At 38.2% G+C, this 25,476-nt stretch overlaps 4 protein-coding genes across 7 annotated transcripts in view; 2 read left to right on the plus strand and 2 right to left on the minus strand.

Annotated features, from left to right (window-relative positions):
• LOC119693291 (zinc finger protein 1 homolog) overlaps positions 1 to 25,476 on the plus strand; it is a 538,991-nt gene that overhangs the window by 130,190 nt on the left and 383,325 nt on the right. The window lies entirely within an intron of this gene.
• Positions 7,018 to 8,682, plus strand: LOC125489147 (zinc finger protein 85-like). Its single transcript, XM_048624012.1, has one exon. The coding sequence runs from the start codon at positions 7,175 to 7,177 to the stop codon at positions 8,369 to 8,371; it is 1,197 nt and encodes a 398-aa protein (XP_048479969.1). The 5' UTR covers positions 7,018 to 7,174; the 3' UTR covers positions 8,372 to 8,682.
• LOC125488586 (zinc finger protein 430-like) lies at positions 14,280 to 15,600 on the minus strand. Its single transcript, XM_048624017.1, has one exon. It carries the CDS (start codon positions 15,597 to 15,599, stop codon positions 14,757 to 14,759), a length of 843 nt encoding a protein of 280 aa, XP_048479974.1. The 5' UTR covers position 15,600; the 3' UTR covers positions 14,280 to 14,756.
• LOC125489212 lies at positions 16,553 to 17,602 on the minus strand. The gene is made up of 3 exons (XM_048624307.1): positions 17,500 to 17,602; positions 16,969 to 17,125; positions 16,553 to 16,890 (listed from the first exon to the last, which is right to left on the minus strand). Exons 2-3 carry the CDS (start codon positions 17,084 to 17,086, stop codon positions 16,553 to 16,555), a joined length of 456 nt encoding a protein of 151 aa, XP_048480264.1. The 5' UTR covers positions 17,087 to 17,125; positions 17,500 to 17,602.

The following is a 25,476-nucleotide window of genomic DNA, read 5'->3' on the forward strand; positions in this document are numbered from 1 at the left end:
GATGATGATGATGATGAGTGTTACGTCAAATCTCATATTTCACTGGCAACATTTCTAGTTTTACATCGCTAAAATTAAATTTTGTGCCTTCAGAATATATATCATTATACTACTTAGTTAGAAGTCATTAATTGCTATTTGAATATATTTCTCATGTTTTAGTTGTACGAAACCACACTTTAAGATGGAGGATGGCATGGACATAGAGGAACATGATCTGTTGAACAACCCTACTGTGAGGAGCGTGTTTCCAGATCTTGCCGTTCTTAAACAAGAAATTATTGATTTTGATACAAGTGAAGGTGTAGCACCAGGTTTGTAATTTGAAAGCTCTGTTAAGGATATATTTATATTATACAACTCTGTTTAAAAATTATAGGGAAAAGATCAATAAAACACAAAATCTTTGTTATTCATCAAAATGTATTTTATCACAATTATAATTATTATCAAAGTATGCTCCTTCAGAAACGATACACATACATAATCTAATCATCAAAACATTTTTTAAACAATGTTTCCAGGATGAGTTTATTATTAAGGAACATACTTCATGTTGTTGAGGTAGGCCTAGACCTAGGCTACCACCCCACGAAGTTTGTCGTAGGTACTTACTACTTACTGGACACCCTGTACTAATGAGGAAATATTATGCTGGCCTGATCAAAGGTTTCTAAGCTATAGGTACTCATCTATGGTTGAATGGTGTAGTGGTTAGTGACCTTGACTGCTATGCCGAATGTCCCGGGGTCGATTCCCGGCTGGGGCAGACATTTGTTTAAATACAGATATTTGTGCTCCAGTCTTGAGTGTTGATATTTAATATGTATCTGTCTATATATTTGTGTACATATATCAGCTGTCTGATACCCATAATACAGGCTCTGCCTAGCTTGGGGTCGGATGGCCGTGTGTGAGATGTCCCCACATATATATAAGTATTTATAATTATAGCACAGGTCGGTCGTAGTAAGAACAATAATTTTTTTTTATAATATGTAATGAAATGTTTGTGTGAAAATTGCTTTTATGTTGATTTTAGATTTATTTTATTGATTACATGTAATTTTTATTGTATTATTGTGTATGTGATTTGCCATTGTTAAAATTAATTATAATTATAATAAATTGAGCTTGCTATCGAATTAGGTTACTCTGTAATGATAGTAAAGTTTTATAAAATAAATAAATAAATAAAAAATATGGCTAGGTGGGGATTCACGGATGCACAAAATCTGAACTGCTTGTGTGAAGCGCCACAAACTATGGTGCACCTTACTTCATGCCCCGCGTGTCCCTACACCTGTACGCGGGAAGAGCTCATGACCGCTACCAGCGGTGCAGTATCAGTGGCCCAGTTCTGGGCATGTATTATTTAGGGGTTCCCCTCATCTGGCCTAATCTTTATTGCCCGAAACTCGTTTCGCATAACTCGTATGGTCTAAACTTTTTTGCTCGAATCATCCCTTTGTCAAACCTTATGTGGTCTAAGGCTCGTTTCGTCTAAAACTCTTTTGGCACAATCTTGAAACATCTAAGTTTCGTTTGCTCAAATTGATTTTCAAATCGGTAATCTTGTTTCTCCTTATATTAAGTTATTAAATAATATATTAAGTAGTACGTATACAAATTGTGGTATTCTTTTCTTAAATTCCGAAAATCACGATATAAAATGATCACAATATCGAAAGTCCAAGACCATTATAGTTATTACAAACGTCATTAAAACTCCGTAGGATCGAAATCTAAAGATAGGTGAGACGACGAGCAAAGCGAGGAGGAGCGTGTTAGGTGCACATATTCGTCAAAAGCAAAGCGGAGCGCAGCGAAGCGGAGCGGAGCGTTTCCCACATAGCGAAAACAATACAAGGCACCACTTTGTGCTATGTAGGTACGTAGACGTTCCGTTAAAGTGAAAGCCAAACGAATATTAATTCTTTGTATACTTACCTAGCCATTGCATTATTAGGCTATTCAAGATTTGACCAAAGCATTGTTAGGCTAAACAAGATTATACGAAATAACTTTTTACTAAACGAGATTTATGCCATACGATTATCGGCGAAACGAAACTTTGACCAAACGTTACTATGCAATACGAGATTAGGCAAATAAATCTTAGGCCAAAAAAGGTAGAAGGGTGATTCTCAAAAAGCGGCTCCAGAAGCATAATTTCTTTGGCGCATTTTTTTTTCATGTTGTTTGAATATTATACCCCACATATTGTAGAGGCTTTAGACCTCTCTAGTTATCTCTTATTGGCCCTGAAATCTATCGAGCCGATTCAAAGTTAGAGCGATTTTAAACAATTTTGGGCCAATGAAATTAGATTGGCACCAATGAAATTAGAAAACACACCAAAGAAATTATAAAAGGTCCCAAAGAAGTTAGTTTTAAGAACAAAGAAATTAGAAATTACTTTAAAGAAATTAGTTTTATACGTAGATTGCCAAATAATACACAACAAAACTATAAAAATCACGCATATCTTTATTTGTTTTTAACATAATTACCTGATCACGTTAGGGTGCAAGGGTTCTCAACATCCGAATGAACCAATTGCCAACCTCACCTGCCCGCGGTGCACTCTGCTAAATAACAGACGAGGCTCAGGCGACCAGATGATGGTGGTATAACCACCCAAAAACAGCTACACTAAATCGATCGATGGGCAGCAGCGTCAACGGTATGAAAAAGTGTAAGAGGATGAGGACACGATAACCCTGGAGTTCGGCAACATGTTCTACCATTAGGATGGCGACCAACTGTCCCAAGGTGGCGTAGGATTCCTCGTCAACAAGACCCTTGTCAACAACGTAGTGAAGATCAGCAGTGTGTGGAATCGGGTAGCGTACCTAGTACTTAAACTAACCGAGAGGTATTCCTTGAAGGTCGTACAGGTATATGCACCAACCTTGGGACACTCTGACACAGAAGTCGAAGTAGTATACGAGGATATCTCTAGGGCATCACGTGTACTGCTAGGACCCAATACACCGTTGTGATGGGGGACTTCAACGCCAAAGTGGGAGTACAAGTATGCGACGAATCGAGGGTAGGACATCATGGCTTTGGTATCAGAAACCAGAGAGGACAAATGCTTGTAGACTTCGTGGAAAGGGAGAGGCTTTCTTTCTGATGAATTCTTTCTTTGAGAATCGGCCCCAGAGGAAGTGGACATGGGCAAGCCCCGATGGTAGGACGAAAAACGAAAAAGACTTCATTATCAAATCAAATCAAATATATTTATTGCAATAAATAACATGTTGCAGTAAGATGTTACACAGCACATTATGGACACAATGTCATTTTACCCATGGGTGTAGCAATATTATTGTTTAAAATAGTATTTTAATATTTACATTATTTACAATAGACCAATAAAAATTAATAACATTACATTTACAATTCAATTAGAAAATTCAATTCAAAATAGATTTAACAATTTATAATTATACATTATTTACAATAGACCAATAACAATTAATAACATTACATTTACAATTCAATTTGATAATTCAATTCAAAATAGATTTAACAATTTATAATTATACACTAATGGAATTATTTATTATTATTCGTTATAAGTAGGTACCTATTCGCATTTAAATTCAAGAAATTCATTGAGGCTGTAGGGACTTATCACCAATAAAAATTGTTTTACTCTATTTAAGAATTTATTGCCTTTTAGCATTTTGATGTCAACTGGCAGTTTGTTAAATACTTTGATGGCAGCCATTTTTGTTGTACGGTCATAAGATTTCGTTCTACTTTTAGGTATTTCTAAGTTATACTTATATCTTTCATTAAGTCTGCTGCTTTCACCTTCAGGTCTTAAGGGAAACTTGCCTGGGTACCGCATTATTATTTTGCACAACTCAATAACATAGAGAGCTGTTAATGTGTGAATTTTCAGATTTTTAAATGAGAATTTATGACTGACAAGCGGCACATATTCAGAGATGTCCCAGTGAACAATAGGTTTAAAACTGGGAGTGATCACCGACTTCTCCGAGGCACTTTGAATATCAACTTCAAGCTGAAGAGGAGATGTCTGGTGAAGTCGACCCTACGTCCCACACTGCACCAAATTGGAGCTGTCAACACCCGCTTCTAAAGAGAACTACAGTTCTTCAGAAGGGTTCGGTCACCCTTCTATATCTATCTTCTATAACTATAGACCGATCTCGCCTTTAAGCCATGTATACAAGCTGTTCTCAAGGGTTATCATGAATGGTCTTGCCCAAAAGTTAGACGAGTTTCAACACCCGGAGCAGGCTGGGTTTCAAAAAGGCTTTAGTACAATATACCACATCCACACAGTAAGGTAGATTATACAGAAGACCGAAGAGTATAATCAGCCTCTGTATCTAGTCTTTGTGGACTATGAAAAAACCTTCGACTACATCGAGACCTAAGCAGTTTTGGAATCCTTGCAGAGATGCCAAATCGACTGGCGCTATATCGAGGTGTTGAGGTGTCTGTACAATGCCGCTACTATGACTGTCCAAGTACAGGACCACAAGACAAGACCTATCCAACTGAAACGTGGAGTGAGACAGGGGGATGTGATATCTCCGAAACTGTTCACCAATTCACTGGATGTCTTTAAGACGTTGGACTGGAAAGGACATGGCATATGTATAAATGGCGAGTACATGTCACACCTCCGCTTCGCGGACGATATCGTTATAATGGCAGAATCTCTGCAGGAACTTAGCTGGATGCTAAGTGTCCTAAATGCTGCTTCCCGATGTGTAGGCCTCGGTATGAACTTGGACAAGACGAAAGTCATGTACAATGATCACATGAAACCGGAGCCGGTCGTCGTTGGTGAGGCAACAATCGAAGTTGTGCATGAATATGTCTACCTCGGGCAGACTATTCGGCTAGGCAGAAGCAACTTGGACAAGGAGGCTGCAAGGCGCATCCAACTGGGTTGGGCTGCATTCGGGAAACTTCGTTACATATTCTCCTCGTCCATTCCTCAGAGCCTGAAGACTAGCTAGCTAGAAGCTAGTGATGACGTATGGTGCTGAGATGTGGAAACTGACGGTAGGACTGGTCCACCGATTTAAAGTAGCTCAGCGTGCTATGGCTCTCCATAGAAACCCCAAGCATAACTCTCTAGTTAAGCTTGGGGTTTCTCTGATGGATCGTATCAGAAATTAGGTTATCCGTCAGAGGACTAAGGTTACCAACATAGCTGTCAAAATATGCAACCGCAGCGTGGGACGCCCTCCTGCCCGCTGGACTGACGACCTTAGGCGGGTAGCCGGTAGTAGTTGGATGAGGAAGGCCGAGAACCGAGTGTTGTGGCGCTCCTTGGTAGAGGCCTATGTCCATTGGATGATTATTGGCTGATGATGATGATGAGAGAATTAACCATAATAGACATTGAATGCATAAAGTTAGCATTATTAATGGTGTTTCATACTCAATACTAATTTCTTTGTATCAAAACTAATTTCGTTGGCGCAGAATGCCAAAGAAATCCAAAGAAATTATTGCCAACGAAATTAGAAATCATCACTTAAAAATTATTTTAACAGAAAGCTGATGTACAATTGGAACCTCTTATTGACACGTGCATACTGTTTGAATAGACATACGTGGACAAAAATATGTATGCAACAAAAACAAATAATAGCCTGACCAAAACCAGTTATGGCGCAAAAAAAAATTTTTTTCGTCATACTCCGTAAACTTACCCTCCTCTGCTCCTGGTCGAAGATAGTGGGGGACTGAAGGGTGAAGGACGCATGGTGATTATGTCCGGTGATTGTTTAAACGCAGAGTAGGAAGACGGTATCGTTACGCCAAAGAAGTTAGTTTTTTTTCTCGGACAAAATTGAATGCGTTATATTTTTGAAAACTTAACCTAAGAGTGAATAGAAACCTAATTTACAGTTACCACAAGTATCTGTTATAATGATAACATATAAATCATAAGCTTATTTAACTTTAAAAAGTGAGTTTTTCTTGACCTAAAAATAAAATCAAGTGAAGGACGCGCCAAAGAACTTATGATATTGAGTTTTAAAAAATCATTGTCGCTTTCTTTATAAATTTATGCATTACATTACTAATGTATAAAAACGGTCACAAGATACATTATTCAAAAAAAAATACATCCTGGTATAAAACTATCAATTTCATGTATTTTATGGCTTGGACATACCTAAATCGCGTCATTTGAGAATCACCCAGAACCATTATTTAGCGACTTTGTTGGTTTGTCGTCGACACGATAAGAAGAAGATTATAGCACTCACACTTCTCTCTAATATTTCCCTGCATATATTCATCAGAGAACTCATTCTATCCACAAATACATCACATTCTGGTGCTTCGGCGAGCAGGGAGCCGAGCGAGACGGCCGCGAAAATATGGTCGATGCGGTTTTCATACATTTTGATATGTACATGTACAGTCAGCTGCATAAGTAGCTACACACTACTTTTTTGTACCGTATCAAACTACCTACTAAACAAAACGACAATGGTTGAATGAATAAACAGGAAGTTGTTGAGTTTGACAAGGTTCAAAAGTGTTACTACGTATGCAGCTGACTGTACTTCTAATCCAGTGGCTGACATATCCCTATCTTAACAAAATTGAATGAAACTAACACTAATCTGGCTAACATTTTCACAGCAGTGACAAACCACAGACCGACTCTAGCGTTGTAAACTAAAAAGTAGAATATTTACTCTTTCTTCATTCATATCACACCCTAAACACATTAATTATATCTATCCCAACTAAACTTTATTGTACCTTACAGAATCCTTTACAACGCCGGAAGTACCAAAGAGATATGAAAACGAAAATCAACTACACAATTTAACGGTCTACAGTAGGGATCATCCTACCGAGTGCTCCACTCAAGACCTCGCTGTGAAACCTGACCACCTGTGTACTGACATGGATGACACAATAACTGTCAAGGGCAACATTTTGACTGAATTTCATGAAATTGAAACTGAAATCAAGAAAATCAAATGAATTGCCATTTTACAGAAACAGAATTATACTCGGCAAGATACATGTAGATGAGTCTGATGAAGAACGAGAAATTGATGCACCAGGAGACTGTAATAATGTTGTAAACATCAAAACAAACAATGATCAAGATTTGGCAGGCTCAATATACACTGATGTAAATAGAAGCATGAGGATAACTAAACAGTATTATGAAATGGAAAAATGTTTGCGAGCGAAAATTATTTTAACGAACTGTTATACAACTCTATTGAACAATAACTGTTACTGTGCTCAGTGTGCAGTGTTGTTCCCCACCACTGAAGCGTATAGTGAACATTACACGAGCACACACACCGAGACCACTAACTCAACTAAAGCCTCGGCTTCTCCTGTGACACATAGAAAAAGAAATAACCCACGTGAAAAGGTATTTGTGTGTGACACCTGCAAGAAAACATGCGACAGAAAAAGTATATTAATACAGCACATGTTAGTTCACACTGGAGAAAGGCCATTTGAGTGTGACATTTGCAAGAAAACCTTCAATCAGCGAAGTGCTATGAAAACACACAAGTTAATACACACTAGTGAAAAGCCATTCGAGTGTGCCATTTGCACGAAAACATTTAGACAAAGAAGTCATTTGAAGAGCCACAACTTACTTCACACTGAAGAAAAACCATTCCAGTGTGACATTTGCAAGAAAACATTTAACCAAATAAAAAATTTAAAGACACACAAGTTACTTCACACTGGCGAAAAGCCATACAAGTGTGGTGATTGCAAAAAATCGTTTAGTCAGCTTTGGAATTTGAAAAAGCACAAATTGATCCACACGGGAGAAAAGCCGTTCCAGTGTGACATTTGCATGAAATCTTTTATCCAAAGATATACTCTTAACAGGCACATGTTACATCACACTGGATCAAAACCATTCCAGTGTGAAACTTGCAGGAAAAAGTTTAAATGTGTATCTGCTTTAAAACGACACAAGTTGATTCACTCTGGCGAAAAGCCATTCCAGTGTGAAATTTGCACGAAATCATTTAACCATAGAGATAATCTTAAGAGCCACAGATTAATTCACTCTGGCGAAAAGCCATTCCAGTGTGAGATTTGCAAGAAAACCTACAGACACCTTAGTACTATGAAAGCGCACAAGTTAATTCACACTGAAGAAAAGCCATTCCAGTGTGATATTTGCACGAAATCATTTAAGAATAGAAATAATCTTAACAGACACAAGTTAGTTCATTCTGGCGAAAAGCCATTCCAGTGTGAAATTTGCACAAAAACATTTTACCAAAGATGTAATTTGAAGAGGCACATGTTACTTCACACTGCAGCACAGCCATATGATTCTGATGCGTCAGATAAAATGTGAGAGAGTTCATGCCAGGATGTTAAAAAGTGTGTTGTTCACTTTTAACTATTGCAAGCCAGCGAAGTGATTGCACTTTTCACTAATTTAACTACTTGATCTCGTGGTCTAATCGTTAAGGTATTCGGCTTTCAATATGGAGGTTGAGGGTTCGAGTCTCTGGGAGGAGAAACTTTTAAATATTATTTTAGTTTTTCTTTGTTAATCATTATGGGTAGGTTATTTTAGACAATCTTTATCAATATGAGCAGGAAATAAAATAAAAAATATGAGTATAAGAAAAAAAAACTTTATTTCACTATACAAGTAAAAATTATTAGGGCGGATTCGGCCAAACATCACGTTACACGAGAATAACTATACCGGAATTAAAATTATACGCGAGTAAATATCTAGAATAAGTACATTTGCATTCTACCAAGTTATACCATGATTAAATTGAATGAACGAGGAACGAAACTGTAATGCAACTAAAATAAAAATAGCTGCGTTTCAAAGCATGCAATAGAAATGACATGCCAACTTAGTTTGAATGGATTATAAAAGTATGAAATTGTTTATGTTTTAATATTTTATTCGCTGTTGTTATTCTGAGACTTTGCCTTTTAACGTACTTTTGTTTATGTTTTGACAGATGTGTTTATATGTCATTATGACGGTTTTCTAATCAGCTGATGTGCTGCCGCCATTACAAAATTACTCTCGGATAAGCTCGTTACACGGTCAATTTTGGCGGTATAACATTTTATTCTTGGGATAAGCTAGTTATCTTGGTTTCAGGTTTGGTAGAATGCAAAATCCTGCTTACTCGCGAGTAACTGGTACTTTACTCGAGAGTAAAATTTACTCGACGTTGGCCGAATCCGCCCTTAGTCTGTATGCAGAATTATTATAAACAAAAGTAAACAAATTCAGAAATTGTAGAATTACAACAATGAGAACCAACATGTTACTAAAGAAGAATGGCGTAACCTGACCCGCTTTGCGTAAGTTAGCAGCCACTAACCAAACCTATTTTAAGTTATTGATAAAAATGTCTACTATCAGGGAAAAATATTTAAAAAAATCTAAACCATGGGGTTCTTGAGATATTAGGGTTCAAAAGTAAATTAATTAATTTTTTTTTTCGTTAAATAAGTTTTTGATGAATAGTACACGCACAAACAAGTTTTATAATCTAAATCATGAGATTCCCAATACATAGTGCATCACAAAATGTATTACATGATTTTATTTCTGCAAATAATATCAAGATTATTTTTGCACATTTCACACTCGGAAACCTATTTTTATAAAGAGATCAATTTCAAAAATTATTTCATTCTATTCAAGTTCCCGTTATCCCGAAGTAACATAGAATACTTTTTATCCAGGAATTCCCACGGGAACACATTTAAAAACTATTTTTAGCTCAAGGGTAACATCTAGTACAGTAGAAAGACTTGATCTTTCGGCACTTATATCTTCGTTCTCCCATGCCTCAAAATAATAAAATTAATACCAGTATATACTGTAGTCACGGACTATACATCAGTGTATGTTTCACCAATGGCCGCTCTGGGTCATGGCGCTATAGGCGCCATTCTCCTTTCACAATTTATATCTCTTGTTGTTTTCTACAATTAAATTAAGTATTGTGGTATATGTATTGGTAAATTATATAACCTTATTGCATTACTATAATAAATGAGTGTTTATTCAGCATTCGGTTGTATCACTCATCTCATCCTCACGCCGTTCCCTCCATGGCGACCGTGCCAGTGACGCGTCGCGCGCCATATTTGGCAGGTCGGGCGACGCTACGTGATTCTTCGTGTTAAATTCATCATGGACTGTACTTTTCCATTATAAAAAATAATTAAAAATGTGCAACAGCAAGCTTCCATCCCGGCCGGAACGAGCAGAATTAGAAACAGGGGATATTATTAACCAGTAGACGACCGAATGGCGTAGTGGTTAGTGACCCTGACTACTGAGCCGATGGTCCCGGGTTCGATTCCCGGCTGGGGCAGATATTTGTTTAACCTTTAACTGCCGACGTGGTCTAAACGCACCACTAACAACGAGGTTACGTCTGGGAGACGTAGATATTTGAAAAATCATTTAAAAATAAAGTATTCGTTTTATTTAATTTATAACCACCCATAAAAATACTATAGTTAAATGGCTTATAATATACGGATAGTAAATAAAACAATTACTTAATTTAACAAGAAATCAGCCTGCATTGATGAGACCCCAAGTTTTATTTGAACATTTTTAGGAACTTTTATTAGACATATATATTTTTTTATTTATACACATATCAGTAGATTTTTTTAAATAATTTTTCTCTTTTATAACTAATAAAGTAAAATAAAAAAGAATCAGCACAAAAACTTAACGAAATAAAAAACTGACACTCAATCAAGTTAGCATATTTATGGCTTGCAGCTATTGCATATTTGTAGGCAAAATGTAAGGCACATGGGTTTCTTCCAGAGACAACATGATTTTTTGTGCGTCTTTTTAGTAGACTTGGACAAATTGCACAGGTCTTCCGAATACCCAGCTATTCTTGAGCTTATGCTCGGGCAGGAGGCGATGAGGGCATATCTGTAGGACCAATAATTGGTTCAATGGAACAACGTAGTTCTCGCGGTGGTCTGAAATTTCATCGCCTCACACGTCCTGTCTCCTTTCTCTCAGTTTCCTATGATTATCAATTGCTTGATTTTTATAATCACTAGGTAGTGTCCTCTTTTTTGACCCTGAACTATCACTTTCAGACATTCCGTAGGAAAAAAACATATGTTAATTACGATGTGACGACCTCAAGACACTAAGGTAGTACATACATTTACAACGTGGTGACGACCAAGAGACGTATCAAGTTTGGAACATAAACACCGTACTTACGTCTGTGAGACGTCTCGAGCTCCGCATAAAGCACCTGTGCACGCGTCGTAAGCGGGACGCCTACAGCAAGTAGAACACGCGGGGGGAGGAGGGTACTGAGAGGCGGAACCTTGGTAACGCTTCGGGTGAAAAAATATTGTCAAAATAAAAACGAGGCCGTCTGTGAGACAGGTAGGTCGGCAGTTAAAGGTTAAACACAGATATTTGTTCTCAGGTCTTGGATGTGCCCGTAAAATGGCAATAGGCCCGCCCCCTATTACATTGGGACTAACATACACTCTGGCGAAAAGTGGGTGCAGCAATGCACCTCTGCCTACCCAAGGGAGTACATAAGTACAAGGCGTGAGTGCGTGTTTTTTTTTAATTTTTTTTATTAACCAAATCGGATACTCCAACAAAATTGACAAGCACAACGAGAATATAATAAATAATTTGGGGTCAATTAATCTGTACCTACATATGCGTACTCGTCGTTGCCGTCGTATTTGCTATGATCTTATGCCTGATAGATAGATAGATAGATGGATAGAATACTCTTTATTTGCACACCAACAAAGAATCATAGGAATTACAAATTGCAACTTAATTAGGGTACAAAAGGCGGTCTTATCACTAAAAGTGATCTCTGCCAGACAACCAAGATATCTGAGCAAGTGCATCAGCAAGAAGATCGAAAGGAGCACTCGGATGAACGTGATGCGGTTGAGCCAGCTGCAGGGCGCCCCACGAGCCAGGCGCGAGGACGGCGCGAGCGGGAAGTGACCGCGGCGGGACCGCGGCTCTCGGGGTCCTCCCAGTGACCGGGAGCATCGGAAGTGTTAACAGTGAGTGTTTTAAAGTGATGGTCAATTTGTGAAAGTCAGTCACATCAGTCAGTCAGTGTGCAGAAAGTGGTAAAGTTAAAGTCATGGACTTATATATTCATCGGGTAAAGTACCGTTAATTAATTAGAGACAGTCAAGCTATAGTGAAAAACTTTTAGTATCAGTTCTTATTTTTAATATTAACTAGGTACTAATTAGTTAAATAAGAAGTAAAAATTAAATTTCACTTCAGTAGGTATCAATGTAATCGCATTTATTTTGTTTTTAATTAGATGCTTGTAACATCACTATCTTTAGTTTTACCGCGAAATTAAATCGCGCGCCAAAAATGTTAGCGTCCCACGCCGCCTCGCCGTTTCTCGCGCAGCTTCTCTGCGCATACCGCGTCCCGCGCGCTCAGTCTTCACCCCCGCGCACCCCGCTCGCGCCACCGGCCAGCGGAGCCCGCGCAGGCAGTCGGCGCCAAACCATATTCCCGGCTGGATCACGCTCGCTTGCGTCCCCTTCGCGAATTATTAGTTATACGCAAAAGACTACCTCATCTGCTATTTACGTGTCTGTAGAACCTAAAATATACAGTGAACCTTGTGTATTCCCTGAGTTTGATTCCTATCTAGTTACCACTCCCACGATAGGACCACCTCATAGTGGCGCCCAACTAGTGGAGATACGTAGGGGAGACCGGGGACAAAAGTAACAGTTTGCATTTTCTGTCTGATTTCTCTTTATTAATAACATTTACGATAAAATAAATATAGTCACATAAAACTTTCGTATATAGTCTACAAATATCCATTATTACTTTATTTATTTATTTATTTATTTAATACTTTATTGCACAAATATGAGATATAAGTGTACAAAAGGTGGACTTAATGCTAAAAGCATTATTAACTTTACTTAATACATCTAGAATTTTAGCATTTCTAAAGCCTCAAAAAAAAGGGAAATTGATACTTTCGACCCCATGGTCAGGACGAAAGTAACAAGGCATGGGTCGAAAGTAACAACCCATAAATTCTGCCCAATGTTATAAATACGATTCAAAAGAAAGAATACACAAAACAATCCAATTATTTAGTTTAGAAAACTTCTTAAAAAACTATCGAAACTAAAAAAAACTTATGACTTATTGACAAAACTAAAAAAAACTTTTCAATATAAACTGTAAATGAGATCCATCATTTAAACTGACTAAGTGATAAGAAGTTGTTTTATTTGTGCCATAATATCGACTCCGCTGAGGCCCGCTCGACTCCGAAGCGTCCGTAGTCGAGCGGGCCTCAGTGATCGTAACTGATCGCTGAGGTTAAGCAACAACTGACACGGTCAGCCATTGGATGGGTGACCAATTTTAAGTGGTGCTTTTCTGGACGCTTCCGTGCTTCGGACGGCACGTTAAGCCGTGGGTCCCGGTTGCTGCTTCGGCAGCAGTCGTTAAGCCTAGTCAGAGGCCTTCGGGCGGCTTGAAAACATCTGACAGTCGGGTTGCCCACTTACCCGACAACTCTCTCAGCACAAGCTTGCTTGTGTTGGGGTCCACCAACCCGCACTTGGCCAGCGTGGTGGACTAGGCCTAAACCCTTCCTTCATTGGAAGGAGACCCGTGCCCCAGCAGTGGGGACGTAATGGGTCGTGATGAAAATATCGACTCGACTTCGTACCACTACCGGCCTCATTAGGCCAGGCATACAGGTAGGTACTCATCCACCTAAAATTAGCCATCACCGGCAGACTCCTACGTGGTTCAGGCGAGCCATACCGAACCACGCCAGCGACGCCCGGCCACACACCAACCCTGTGAAGAAACACGACCCACGGGTTCGGCTCGACCATGACCTCAGGCCTGTCCTAGTTCAGGGGGAGGCTTATCAAGAACGCCTGTGCAGACCACCCCACCACCGTCGAGGACGACGATCAGTTTAGGGGGAGGACCAGGGCTGCTCAGTGTGCTACTCCGAACGCGAGGGCGCTTAGTTCGGATTAGAGGGGGAGGATGTAACATCACTATCTTTAGTTTTACCGCGAAATTAAATCGCGCGCCAAAATGTTAGCGTCCTACGCCGCCTCGCCGTTTCTCGCGCAGCTTCTCTGCGCATACCGCGTCCCGCGCGCTCAGTCTTCACCCCCGCGCACCCCGCTCGCGCCACCGGCCAGCGGAGCCCGCGCAGGCAGTCGACGCCAAACCATATTCCCGGCTGGATCACGCTCGCTTGCGTCCCCTTCGCGACTATTACCTATTTGTAAGCAAAGACTACCTCACTTGCATATTACGTGTCTGAAGAACCTTGAAAATACAGTGAACGATTGTATACCCTGAGTTTGTGTGTTTCCTATCTACCACTCCCACGATAGGGTCCACCTCATATATGTCTTTGCTACTAGAAGTTTTTTTAATAGATTTTTGAACTGAATCATATTATTCGTCTCTCTTATAACTTGCGGTAAATGGTTAATTTTTTTATAGACATTCCAAATATACCTAGTATTATCGAAGAGAGCTGTCATCCTCGAGAATGCACAATAGTTTATGTTCGTGCCTTTTACTCTTTAACGTTGTAAATGTATTTAAATTCGATTTGACGAATACTGCAACTTCATAAATGTACAAGCTTGGTAATGTCATCAGTTTAAGTTTTGTGAAATGTGGTCTGTACTATGTTTCCTCATGTTTCCCGGATCTCACATTGTTGTCTGACTCCCTCAGAATCATATCGTTGTGCTGCGGTATGAAGTAACTTGTGTCTATTCAAAGCACTTCTTTGGTTAAAGAGTTTTTTGCAAATGTCACATTGGAATGGCTTTTCGCCAGTGTGAATTAACTTGTGTCTTTTCAGTGTGGTGTAGTGTCTAAATGTTTTCTTGCAAGTACCACACTCGAATGCCTTTTCACGAGTATGAAGTGACCTGTGCATTTTCAAGTAACTCATTCGCATGAACTTTTTCTTGCATGTTTCACATTCGAACGGCTTTTTGCCACTGTGAGTTAACATGTGAATTTTCAAATTACTTATGCGGTCGAAAGTTTTCTTGCAAGTTTCACACTTGAATGGTTTTTCTCCAGTGTGAAGTAACTTGTGTGTCTTCAAATGATTACTTTGGTTATATGTTTTCGAGCAAAGGTCACACTGGAATGGCCTTTTGCCCGTGTGAACTAACATGTGCCGCTTCAAATGACTTTTATTTTTGTATGTTTTCTTGCATGTATCACACACAAAAGACTTCTCACATGTGTAAATAATTTGATTACAAGTCACAAGAGAAGCGGAGACTTTTGTCAAGTTAGTGGTCTCGGTGTGTGTGCTCGTGTAATGTTCACTATACGCTTCAGTGGTGGGGAACAACACTGCACACTGAGCACAGTAACAGTTGTTGTTCAATAGAGATGTATAACAGTCTGTAAGCACTACATTCACTTGTAAATACTTTTCCAATATTGTTATTCTCCTGCTATTTTCTCCATAAGAGTTGATTGTGATCACTGCATCTGGTTCAGTATCATAACACATGTCCTCCTTCTTAACCCGCCAGTGGTGACGTATATGTCTGTGAGACCGGGTGGTTTGAAAAAGTCGAATAACTTTCTTATTAGCCATCGATTTTTGTTGTGATTTCGGGTAGCTGCCTCATTTCCCATCCCCCATCGTCAGTCCACCCCGCGACGATGACTCGTGCGCAGGTTTCGGAGTTTTGGCGCCAACCCGGTGCGTGAGACCGGGGTCACCGACTATGTAAGTCAAATTTAAAGGTATTTTTTTAATTTTTCATTTTTTTTTTATTTTTTTTAACTATATTTTTGTTTTGTTATTATATTTTTCATGATTGAACTATTTTTAATAGATATTTGTAGGTATATATACAAATATAAGTACTTTATAGATTTCAACAAGTTTTTATAGTAATATCAGCTAGTTTCAGCATGTCCTTGAAAATGAAGACGGAGACAGCTGGACCTTCAAGAAATGGTCAATGTTATGAATGTGGATGGTGAAATAAACAGAATAACAAAATACATTTGTCACAAAATGTAGGAAATATTTGTGTCACGAACATTTATAGTGCCGTCTTGCAGAGACTGTTTGGCTGTGGAGGAACAATGACTTTTAGTGTATTTTTTAATTATTTTTTTGGTAGAAGTATAACAATTTTTGTTATTTCTTATGAAGTTCGTAGTATTATAAAACTATAAAAGGCAGATTTAGTTATAAAAAATTACATCATTGTTGTATTTTTAATTTATTAAGATGATAGGTGAAAATTTATCTAAATATTAAGTGTTCTAAGTACCATCGTGAAAGGACTAATAAACGAGCCGTGATTTATGATAATGCTTTGTTTTACTGTCAAACAAATACTTATCTTTAAAATTTAACTAATTTTGGGTAGCATGTGTAGTTAATTATGTAAAAAAAATAAGTTTGAAAAACCCGGTGCGTGAGACCGGCGTCATCAACGATGTAAGTCAAATTGACGTCACCACTGGCGGGTTAATGTTATTATAGTCTAATTCTAGGATACTGTTCACATCTATTCCGCTATTCAGTTTTATTCTGTTGCTGTAAAATTCATTCAATTGAAAAAACTCTAATTCTTTCTTAACTTGAGGGACTATTTTGTCAGATTCTGATAAATTATTGCTCACTAAAGTTTTTGTATCATCAATGTCAGTACATATGATGTCAGGTTTGACATCTGTGTCATGCGTGGGGCACACGGGAGGAAGACTTCCACTGTTCAATGGCAAAGTGCCATCCAGTTGGTTTTCATTTCTTTCTGGTACTTGTGTCTTTGTCGGAGTTTCTGAAAGGTATAGGATATAAGAACCTTCAAATTATATTGCTTTTAGCTTAAACAGGGCTAAAGAGTTTAGAAATTTACCTGTACTTATGTTGAAATCCACAATTTCACTTTTCAAAATGGTAAGATCTGGAAACACACCCCCCAAGGCTGGGTCGTTCAACAGATCATGCTCCTCTATGTCTATGTCGTCCTCCATCTTATACTGCTCTCTTGCAGAAACAAATGCTAGAAATATCTGAGAGTTCGTACATACTTTTATATTACTTATCATAGAATAGAATAGAATAGAATATTCTTTATTTGTACACACACACATAAAAGAAACTTACATAACTTAAATACATAAACTATCATAGTTAGTTATCATAGTAACTTATCATAGTTAGTTGTACAGCTAGAAGTGAAACCACCCTTATACAAATAAGTACAAGGCCATGTAATAACAATTGAATAGTTTTTATAATATTATAAGTTATAGTTAAGGCATTTGTCAAACTGTTCATTGACTTTAGTTCACTGTAATATACTACAGAAGCTTCTAATGCAAATGTTGACTATCTCAACTCGAGAAGATGTAAATAAATCTTGTTGGTTATAAAGATCTCTTACCCGCGTGAGTGAGTGTCACTTGTTTCCGCAGTTTATTGACTCATAACTTAGCATCAACTCAGCAGTTTTGAGAACAGTGATGTTTTTCTTAAATTAACGGTAAAGAAATCGTCGCAGTCGTAGAACAGTGACGGATCTGATTTTTTTCGATTTTCGGATTATTGCAGATTCTTCTTTAAAATTTCATTATTTACCTATACAGCAAAAGTTTTTAAAAAAATCTTTTATAATAAGCGAAATACAGAGTCGAACACTGACGGTTTTGATTTTTTCGCGTAGAACATGGGCGCTTGTGCCGTCCCGTCGATGTTCCGCGGTGACCCTCGCCCCCCGCGACCCGCTCCCGCGCGACGGTTTGTTTGTTCTGTCAGTGTTCTCTGTAGGAGCACATGGAACGCGTAATAAGTACTTGAAATGTTTTTTTGCTATAATTATTATTCAAAAAGTTCTGTTTTCCAGGTAAATATTTTTTTAATACTTCTCCCATAGAACAAAGACGGTCTCTTAAATCCGTCGTTATTCTAGGAACTTTGTTTTAAAAAAATAAATGCCCTTGTTTTCGCTAAAATCATTGAGAAGTTAGTTATAATTAGGTACGGTGTATTAAAAAAACAATATTGTTTGTTTGTTAAATTTAATGACGGTATTTCAAATGCGACTATGTTCTTTGTCCTTACTATTGGTGTTTTGTATATACCGTCATTGTTTTATGGATAAGTGGTAGACGTGTGTAGATAACCGTCGTTATTCTTTGGAATTATTTTAGGATACGTCGTTGTTCTTTCATAATATTACGTATTTTCAATGGAAAATAAATAAATTTATGATTTTTCAGTATATTTTTGCTAATTTATTATGTTTTTAAAACTATGTGTTAAAAAACAATGTAAAATTTTGTACTTAAGTACTTTTTTTGTTCATCAACTCTACTGCCAGAGGCAGGTGACGATGGGAGCACGGTACCATGCGGGTAGGTTTGGAATTATGTTTTTCCAGCCATTAGCATGAGTTACCAAACATACAAACGAAGTCAGCCGCAGAATCCACATCAAACATTAAATTTCTGTATTAACAGCTACCTCAACAGTTAACAGTTACATCAACTGCAAAGGGAAAGTCCTAGCATCAACCGAATGCTGGTGATTGTCAAACAGCTGAGGATAATGACCATCGCGAAGCAGTTTGAGAGGATCCTTACATGGCTACGGATAAGATGATAGCAATTTCCTTCATTGACTGACCACAATCAGTAAATTCTCTAGTTCTAGGGGTGAATGACATCGCGGGGGAGTCAACGTGATCGGACAGCAGTGAATTTACTGTTTGCGGGCAGTAAATAATTAAGGAAATTGGTATCATCTTATCCGTAGCTATGTAAGGATCATCTTGAACTGCTTGGGGATGATAATTTTCCTCAGCTGTTTCACAATCACCAGCACTCGATTCATACTGGGGCTTTTCCTCTTAAAAATAAGTGAGCCCACTTTATTCACGTATTAATTTCAGGAAAAATTCCCCGTAAATTCTGTAATTCTCACATTATACTTACTTCTCCATAAAAAGGGTGAGAAATCCGATCTCGGAAACTATATACCCGTTAGCTTGACATCACACATGTATAAATAATTCACAATCGCATCCGTCCTCTGCTGAACTAACATCAACCACCAGAACAAGCCGGTTTCCGACCTAGTTATTCTACCGCGAACCCTCTATACACGCTCAATCAGATTATTGAAAAGTTCATAGAGCTTAACACACCACTTTACCATGTATTTATTGACTATACAAAAGGTTTCGACAGTATCTACCATCAAGCAATACTTTCCGCCCTTAACACCACAAAATTCATCCAATCTACATTGAACTCGTTGGTACTATCTACACTACATAAACAGCTCAGCCAACGTGAAATTGGAAAAACCTGGTACTGGTCCAACGTTTCCGATTGAAAAGGGTGTCATACAAGGCGACCCTCGCTGTACACGCTTTACAATTTTCCTCAAAGAAGTCTTCAAGAAGTTGACACAGTCCTGGGTGAACAAGGACATCAATTTCGGAAGTAAAAAATAGTCAAACCTCGGTTTTGCGGACGATATTGCCCTATTCTCCCACTCAACGCCCGAGCTCCAACAAATGTTGCGAGAGCTATCCACGGCAAGCCTTGAAGTTGGACTAAAGGTGAACCGTTCGAAGACAACAGACATGACCAACAGCACGAAACGTAGGGTTGAGGTAGATAGGCAGGAAATACAATATGTCAATGAGTAATTTATTTGGGCGAGATAGCGTCGAAGGACGTGCTAATACTCGTGGGTGCTAAGACCGCCAAACTGAAGTGAGTAGTATGTCGTATGCAGCCGGATAGGTAGGGTAAAAATGATACCAAATGGGTAGCCGATAACGGCCGCCGGCACAGGGGCAGACCCAGAAGAAGATAAAGGGATGACCTAGACGTGTTTAGTAGGAACTGGAATGAAGAGGCCATGAACAGGGATAGCTGGAAGACCCAGGAAGAGACCTTTGCCCAGCAAAGGGTCACAAATGTCGATATTGAGTTGGGAAACTCCGTCACATATTCTCCTCGGCCATCCCTGATCAGAGAAGAAGACTTTTATCATTAGAGCCTGAAGACAAAAGTCTTCTTAAACCAGTGCATCTTGCTAGTGATGACGTATGGCGCAGATAGGTGGGCACTGACGGTAGTACTGGTCCACCGATTTAAAGTCGCTCAGCGTGCTATGCTTGGGGTTTCTCTGCTGGATCGTATCAGAAATGAGGGTATCTGAGGCTAGATGAGGAAGCCCGAGGACCGAGTGTTGTGGAGCTCCTTGGGAGAGGCCTATGTTTAGCATTGGATGATTATTGACTGATGCTTGGACACAATGGCGTCTTCAAAAAACATTTTATAAAATAATTGTATTTTGTAAAAAAATTAGGACCTAAACAAAAAATAATATAGCGCAATCAGCAACCTCCTAAATAGGTTATTTAAAGATCCGTCTTTGAATTTTTCCATATATTCCCTAAAACAACGACGAAAAGTATAATACGCCATTAGATACGCAATAAAAGTCCGTAAAAAAACGACTTATCATATAATGCGATATAGTTGGATACATAGAACAATGACCTATCTGATTTTTCAGGAAACCTAGACTTATTACAGACTAATTATACAGGCTATATTGCAAAAGTCCATTCGTATAATAATGTGACCAAATTTCAAATGAATTGCTTCAGCCGTTTTCATTTTATCGAACAAAACGTTGTTTAAAAACTTTAACTGGCTCTCTTGTAAAGTTGCTGTTTTGCAGATCCGTCATTGTTCTACGACTGCGACGAAATAGCAATTATTAAATGCTAAAAGAAATTGTTTTGTATTGTAGAATAGGTAAGAGGTAAGGTAGTAAGTTTTTTTTTCTATTTTCTTGCAGTATCTGTCAACTGTCACTTGTCAAGTGCAGGGAGGTTAGTTTTTTATTTCACAGACTAAGGTTCAGAATAGGACAGAATTAGACGTAAAGGAGCCGACACTCTAGTGGACGCGGCTTACGGACGCGGCTGACGGCCGCGACTGATAGTGTGCACGGTCTTTTGGGACAGTTCGTGCCAGATCGCTCGCGGACGTCTGAAAGCTGAAGGTCATTCCAAGGTTACCTCCGCGACTTACGTCCGATAATTTGAACAGCGTAGTGTACATTTCTTACCTAACGTAACGGCACCAGTAATGGACACGGACCCAGTAATGGACACTTACAAACTTATTTTGTCTAAAATAAGAGTACCTATGCATAGTTTAACGAAAATTGCAACACCTTAGTTTCAAAGCCTAGACATCCCTCCTTGTTATATAAACAAGTTATTTATGTCATCCATTAAGATTAAAAATTGTGAAGAAAAAAAGTTCATTTGACGGGGGTTCACAAATGAAATGGAGATTTGTTAAGGAAATTGTTAAAGAGGTAAGTGTAGAATATTGTTGGTAATTTCGTTTTATTTTATTTTAAATTGACTTTCTTGATTTTATGGAAACTATACTATATATGTTAAAGAAATAAAACTAATGCATGCATCATGTTTACAAATAGAACTTAAAAACAACACAATAATAGGTATATATCGGTCTCCGTCAAATAATAATGCTGAACCTTTTATTAACTCTTTGAATGATCATTTGCAATTCATACAATCGAATAGAAATATTATTGTCACCGGAGACCTTAACATAAATTTAATACCTAAATTAGAAGAAGATACGTACGAAAGGAACAATCGTTCTTATTACTTGAATATGCTATCATTGCACGGTCTGCAACCGGGACATCTCCTGCCGACTAGAGGAATAAACTGCCTGGATCATTTCATGTTGAAACTTGATATTAACAATTTATCTGCTCATATAGCAATTTTTAACACAACGGTAACTGATCACGCAATGATATTTCTTAATTTATGCAACGCTAAAATGATAAAATGTAACCCTAAAATAAAAAACACTGTAGATTATCAAAAAGCGCTAAATACACTTAAACAGGCAAACCTTGCTAATCTTCTCTTTAGTGATGACCCTAATCATATTGTCGATGAACTAATCAATAAAATAAATAACTCTATAAAAGAAAACACAAAAACAGTTAATGTTCCTAAGTCGAGACGTATCATAAAACCTTGGATTACTCCTGGTATATTGCGTTGCATAAAAAATCGTAATAAAATGCAACTTAAACTGAGATTAGATAAATACAATGAAACCCTAAAGATAACATACAGGCGATACAGAAACTTTTGTAGTAAAATCATTAAAAAACTTAAACGTAAATACGACAGCGATCTATTAGATAAATCAACTAAAAATTCAAAAGAGCTCTGGAAAAATATAAAGAACATAACAAATATATCAAAGACAAAACAGGATAGCCGTAATCTACTAAACATTGATTCATCTCCTATTATATCAGCCAATAGTGTAAACAGCTACTTTGCAAGTGTGGGTAAAAACTTAGCGGAAAAGTGTTTGGCTGGTGCTCATATAGATGAAGGTAGTTCGGACACTTTCTACTCACAGACATCATCCTTTGTTCTACTTGACACCTCCCTTACAGAAGTGGGAAATCTCCTTATGAGTCTTAACTCTAACAGTGCTCCTGGGTGGGATAATGTTGCTACACATTTTCTTAAATTTGCTAAAAGTGAAGTCTTACCGATAATTTGTCATTTGACAAACATGTGTTTTTGTAAAGGTGTGTTCCCCTCCTCTCTAAAACAAGCCATCATTACGCCAGTATTTAAGAGTGGGGACGACAAGGAGGTCAGCAATTACAGACCAATTTCAGTGCTACCCGCTATCTCAAAAATTTTGGAAAAACTAATAAATACACGGCTTATGAAATACCTAGACAAATTCAAGATGTTATCAGACTCCCAATTCGGTTTCAGAAATGGAAAATCGACAGAAGATGCTGTGGCCGCGCTAAGTTCTGTAGTTGTTGACCAACTTGACCGTGGCAAAAAGTGCCTTGCTGTCTTTTTAGACCTAAAAAAGGCTTTTGATACCGTATCCGTACCCATTCTTATTCAAAAACTAGAAAAAATCGGCATTAGAGGAACACCTTTGGATTTATTTAAAGACTATCTTACGGACCGGAAACAAAGCGTCAAAATTGGGCAGTTCATCAGCAATGTAACAAGTGTTAGTTACGGTGTTCCGCAGGGGAGTGTCTTAGGACCGACTTTATTTTTAATTTACATAAATAATTTGTGTGAATTAAACTTGGCTAACGGAAACATTTTTGCATATGCTGATGATACTGCACTGGTTTTTTCGGGAGACTCATGGGAACATGCTAAAAGAGTAAGTGAATCCGGATTAGCTATCGTTTCTAAGTGGCTTAAAAACAACCTCCTTACACTTAATGCAGAGAAAACTAAGTACGTATGTTTTTCGATATATAATAACTCACAGCCAGACAATACTTTCAACCTAAAAATACACGACTGTATTAACTTCTGCAACTGCCCCACTCTAGACAAAGTGCACTCTATTAGATATCTGGGAGTTATTATAGATCAACGCTTGACGTGGCACTTACAAATAGATCTTGTAACAGGCAGGATTCGAAAGTTGATATGGATTTTTAAAATTCTAAGACATGTAGCGTCACCCGCACTTTTGACTAAAATATACATTGCACTAGCCCAACCTATCCTAATGTATTGTATACCAGTATGGGGTGGTTCGTCTAAAACCAAATTCATAGAAGTGGAAAGAGCACAACGATCTCTATTAAAGGTGATGTTTTTCAAGCATTACAGATACCCTACTACTCTGCTATATTCTAATAGCCATGTCCTAACTGTGAGAAAGCTATACATTTTGAATATAATTTTAAGGTTTCATAAACATTTTGCTTTTGATCAATCCCTTCTCAATAGAAGGAGAAAGGATCTTGCTATCCCTTCCATTTTTAAAAAAACGGCATTTGCAAGTAATCAATACGACAAGCAAGCAGCTCACGTATACAAACAGGTAAACAAAGCTCTTAGCATATACCCTATGATTATTCGCGATTGTAAAAGGACTGTTACAGAATGGCTAGATAAACTTGATTACGGTGACGTAGAGAAACTCCTAAAATATTCATCGTAGATTATATATTTATGTTGTGGTATGTGGTGTGTTGTAGAAATAATAACTCACTTGGTAAATTATTAAACACAGTTTATTTGCACATCCACAAATTATAAGTTCTTAAATTATCGAAATAAGCACAAGCAAGTACTAGGTATTATAAGCACACAAGCAAGTAGAAAGCTAGTAAATTATTTAACGTAAGCGCGTAAATATTCGCGTAGGTATAGCGTGCGTAAAGCGACATGCACTCAGCGCGGTAGTGATTCTGGCACTGCGGGCGGCGCATGCGACGGACAGTCGCGAGCCCGTAATCTATTTTTAGAACAGGCGAGGCGGTGACGTAGTTGTCACTAGCGAGCGGCGACTTGTGTCCAGTGTATCAGCGGGACGGCACGACATCATTCTTCGTGACGTGAAGGTAAGTATTTAGCGTTTTATATTTTATTGATTATTTATTTACTTATTTGTTTTTAATGTTAGGTATTTATTATTATTGTTTATTTTACTTTTACTTTTTAGTTTAGTTAATTTAGATTTAGGTAGATATTTATACAATACAAAATAGCTTGCTTTTATTTGTGCTTTTAAATTAGAATTTATACAATTAATAAAATATTAAATATGATTATAATTTTTATGAATTAATTTTAATTTTAAATTATTTTATTTTGTTTGATGTAGGTATTCCACTACATTACTCCCCCGCCGAGACTGTTACTACAGGCGATAGTTGACGAAGCGTACTCTTCTTCCACTTCTTGTAGTTCTCTCGGCTGTTTTTAGGATAGGTGTAGGTACATCTTTCTTAGTGACATCCGGTCTAGCGAGAACTTCCGGTCTAGTGTGAACTTCCGGTCTCGTGTGAACTTCCGGTCTCGTGGGAATTTCCGGTCTAGTGGGAACATTTTTGTCATCTCTAGCTATGTGTGCTGGCTTTAGACGGTCGACTGTCACGGTGGAGATTTTACCTTGGATGTCGATTTTATACGTCTTTTTTCCGCGTTCTAAGACTTTATAGGGACCTGTGTATGGAGAGTCAAGAGGTTTTCTTACTGCGTCAGTGCGAAGAAAAACGTACTCTGACGTTTGCAGATCCTTTGGCATGTAGAACGTCCTGGATGAGTGCCAGCTGGATGCGGTTGGAGTCAGGTTGGAGATGTGTTTGCGTAATCTGTCCGCGAAATCTGCAACATCTATGGCCTGGTTCTTAGATGGGGAAAAGAACTCACCAGGTAGTCGCAGAGGTTCTCCGTACACCAGTTCTGCAGATGATGACTTGACATCTTCCTTCCAGGCGCTGCGTATTCCGAGTAGGACCATCGGGAGTACTTCAGTCCAGTTGA

This window comes from Plutella xylostella, chromosome 11 (assembly GCF_932276165.1).
Source record: "Plutella xylostella chromosome 11, ilPluXylo3.1, whole genome shotgun sequence".
Classification (NCBI taxonomy): domain Eukaryota; kingdom Metazoa; phylum Arthropoda; class Insecta; order Lepidoptera; family Plutellidae; genus Plutella; species Plutella xylostella.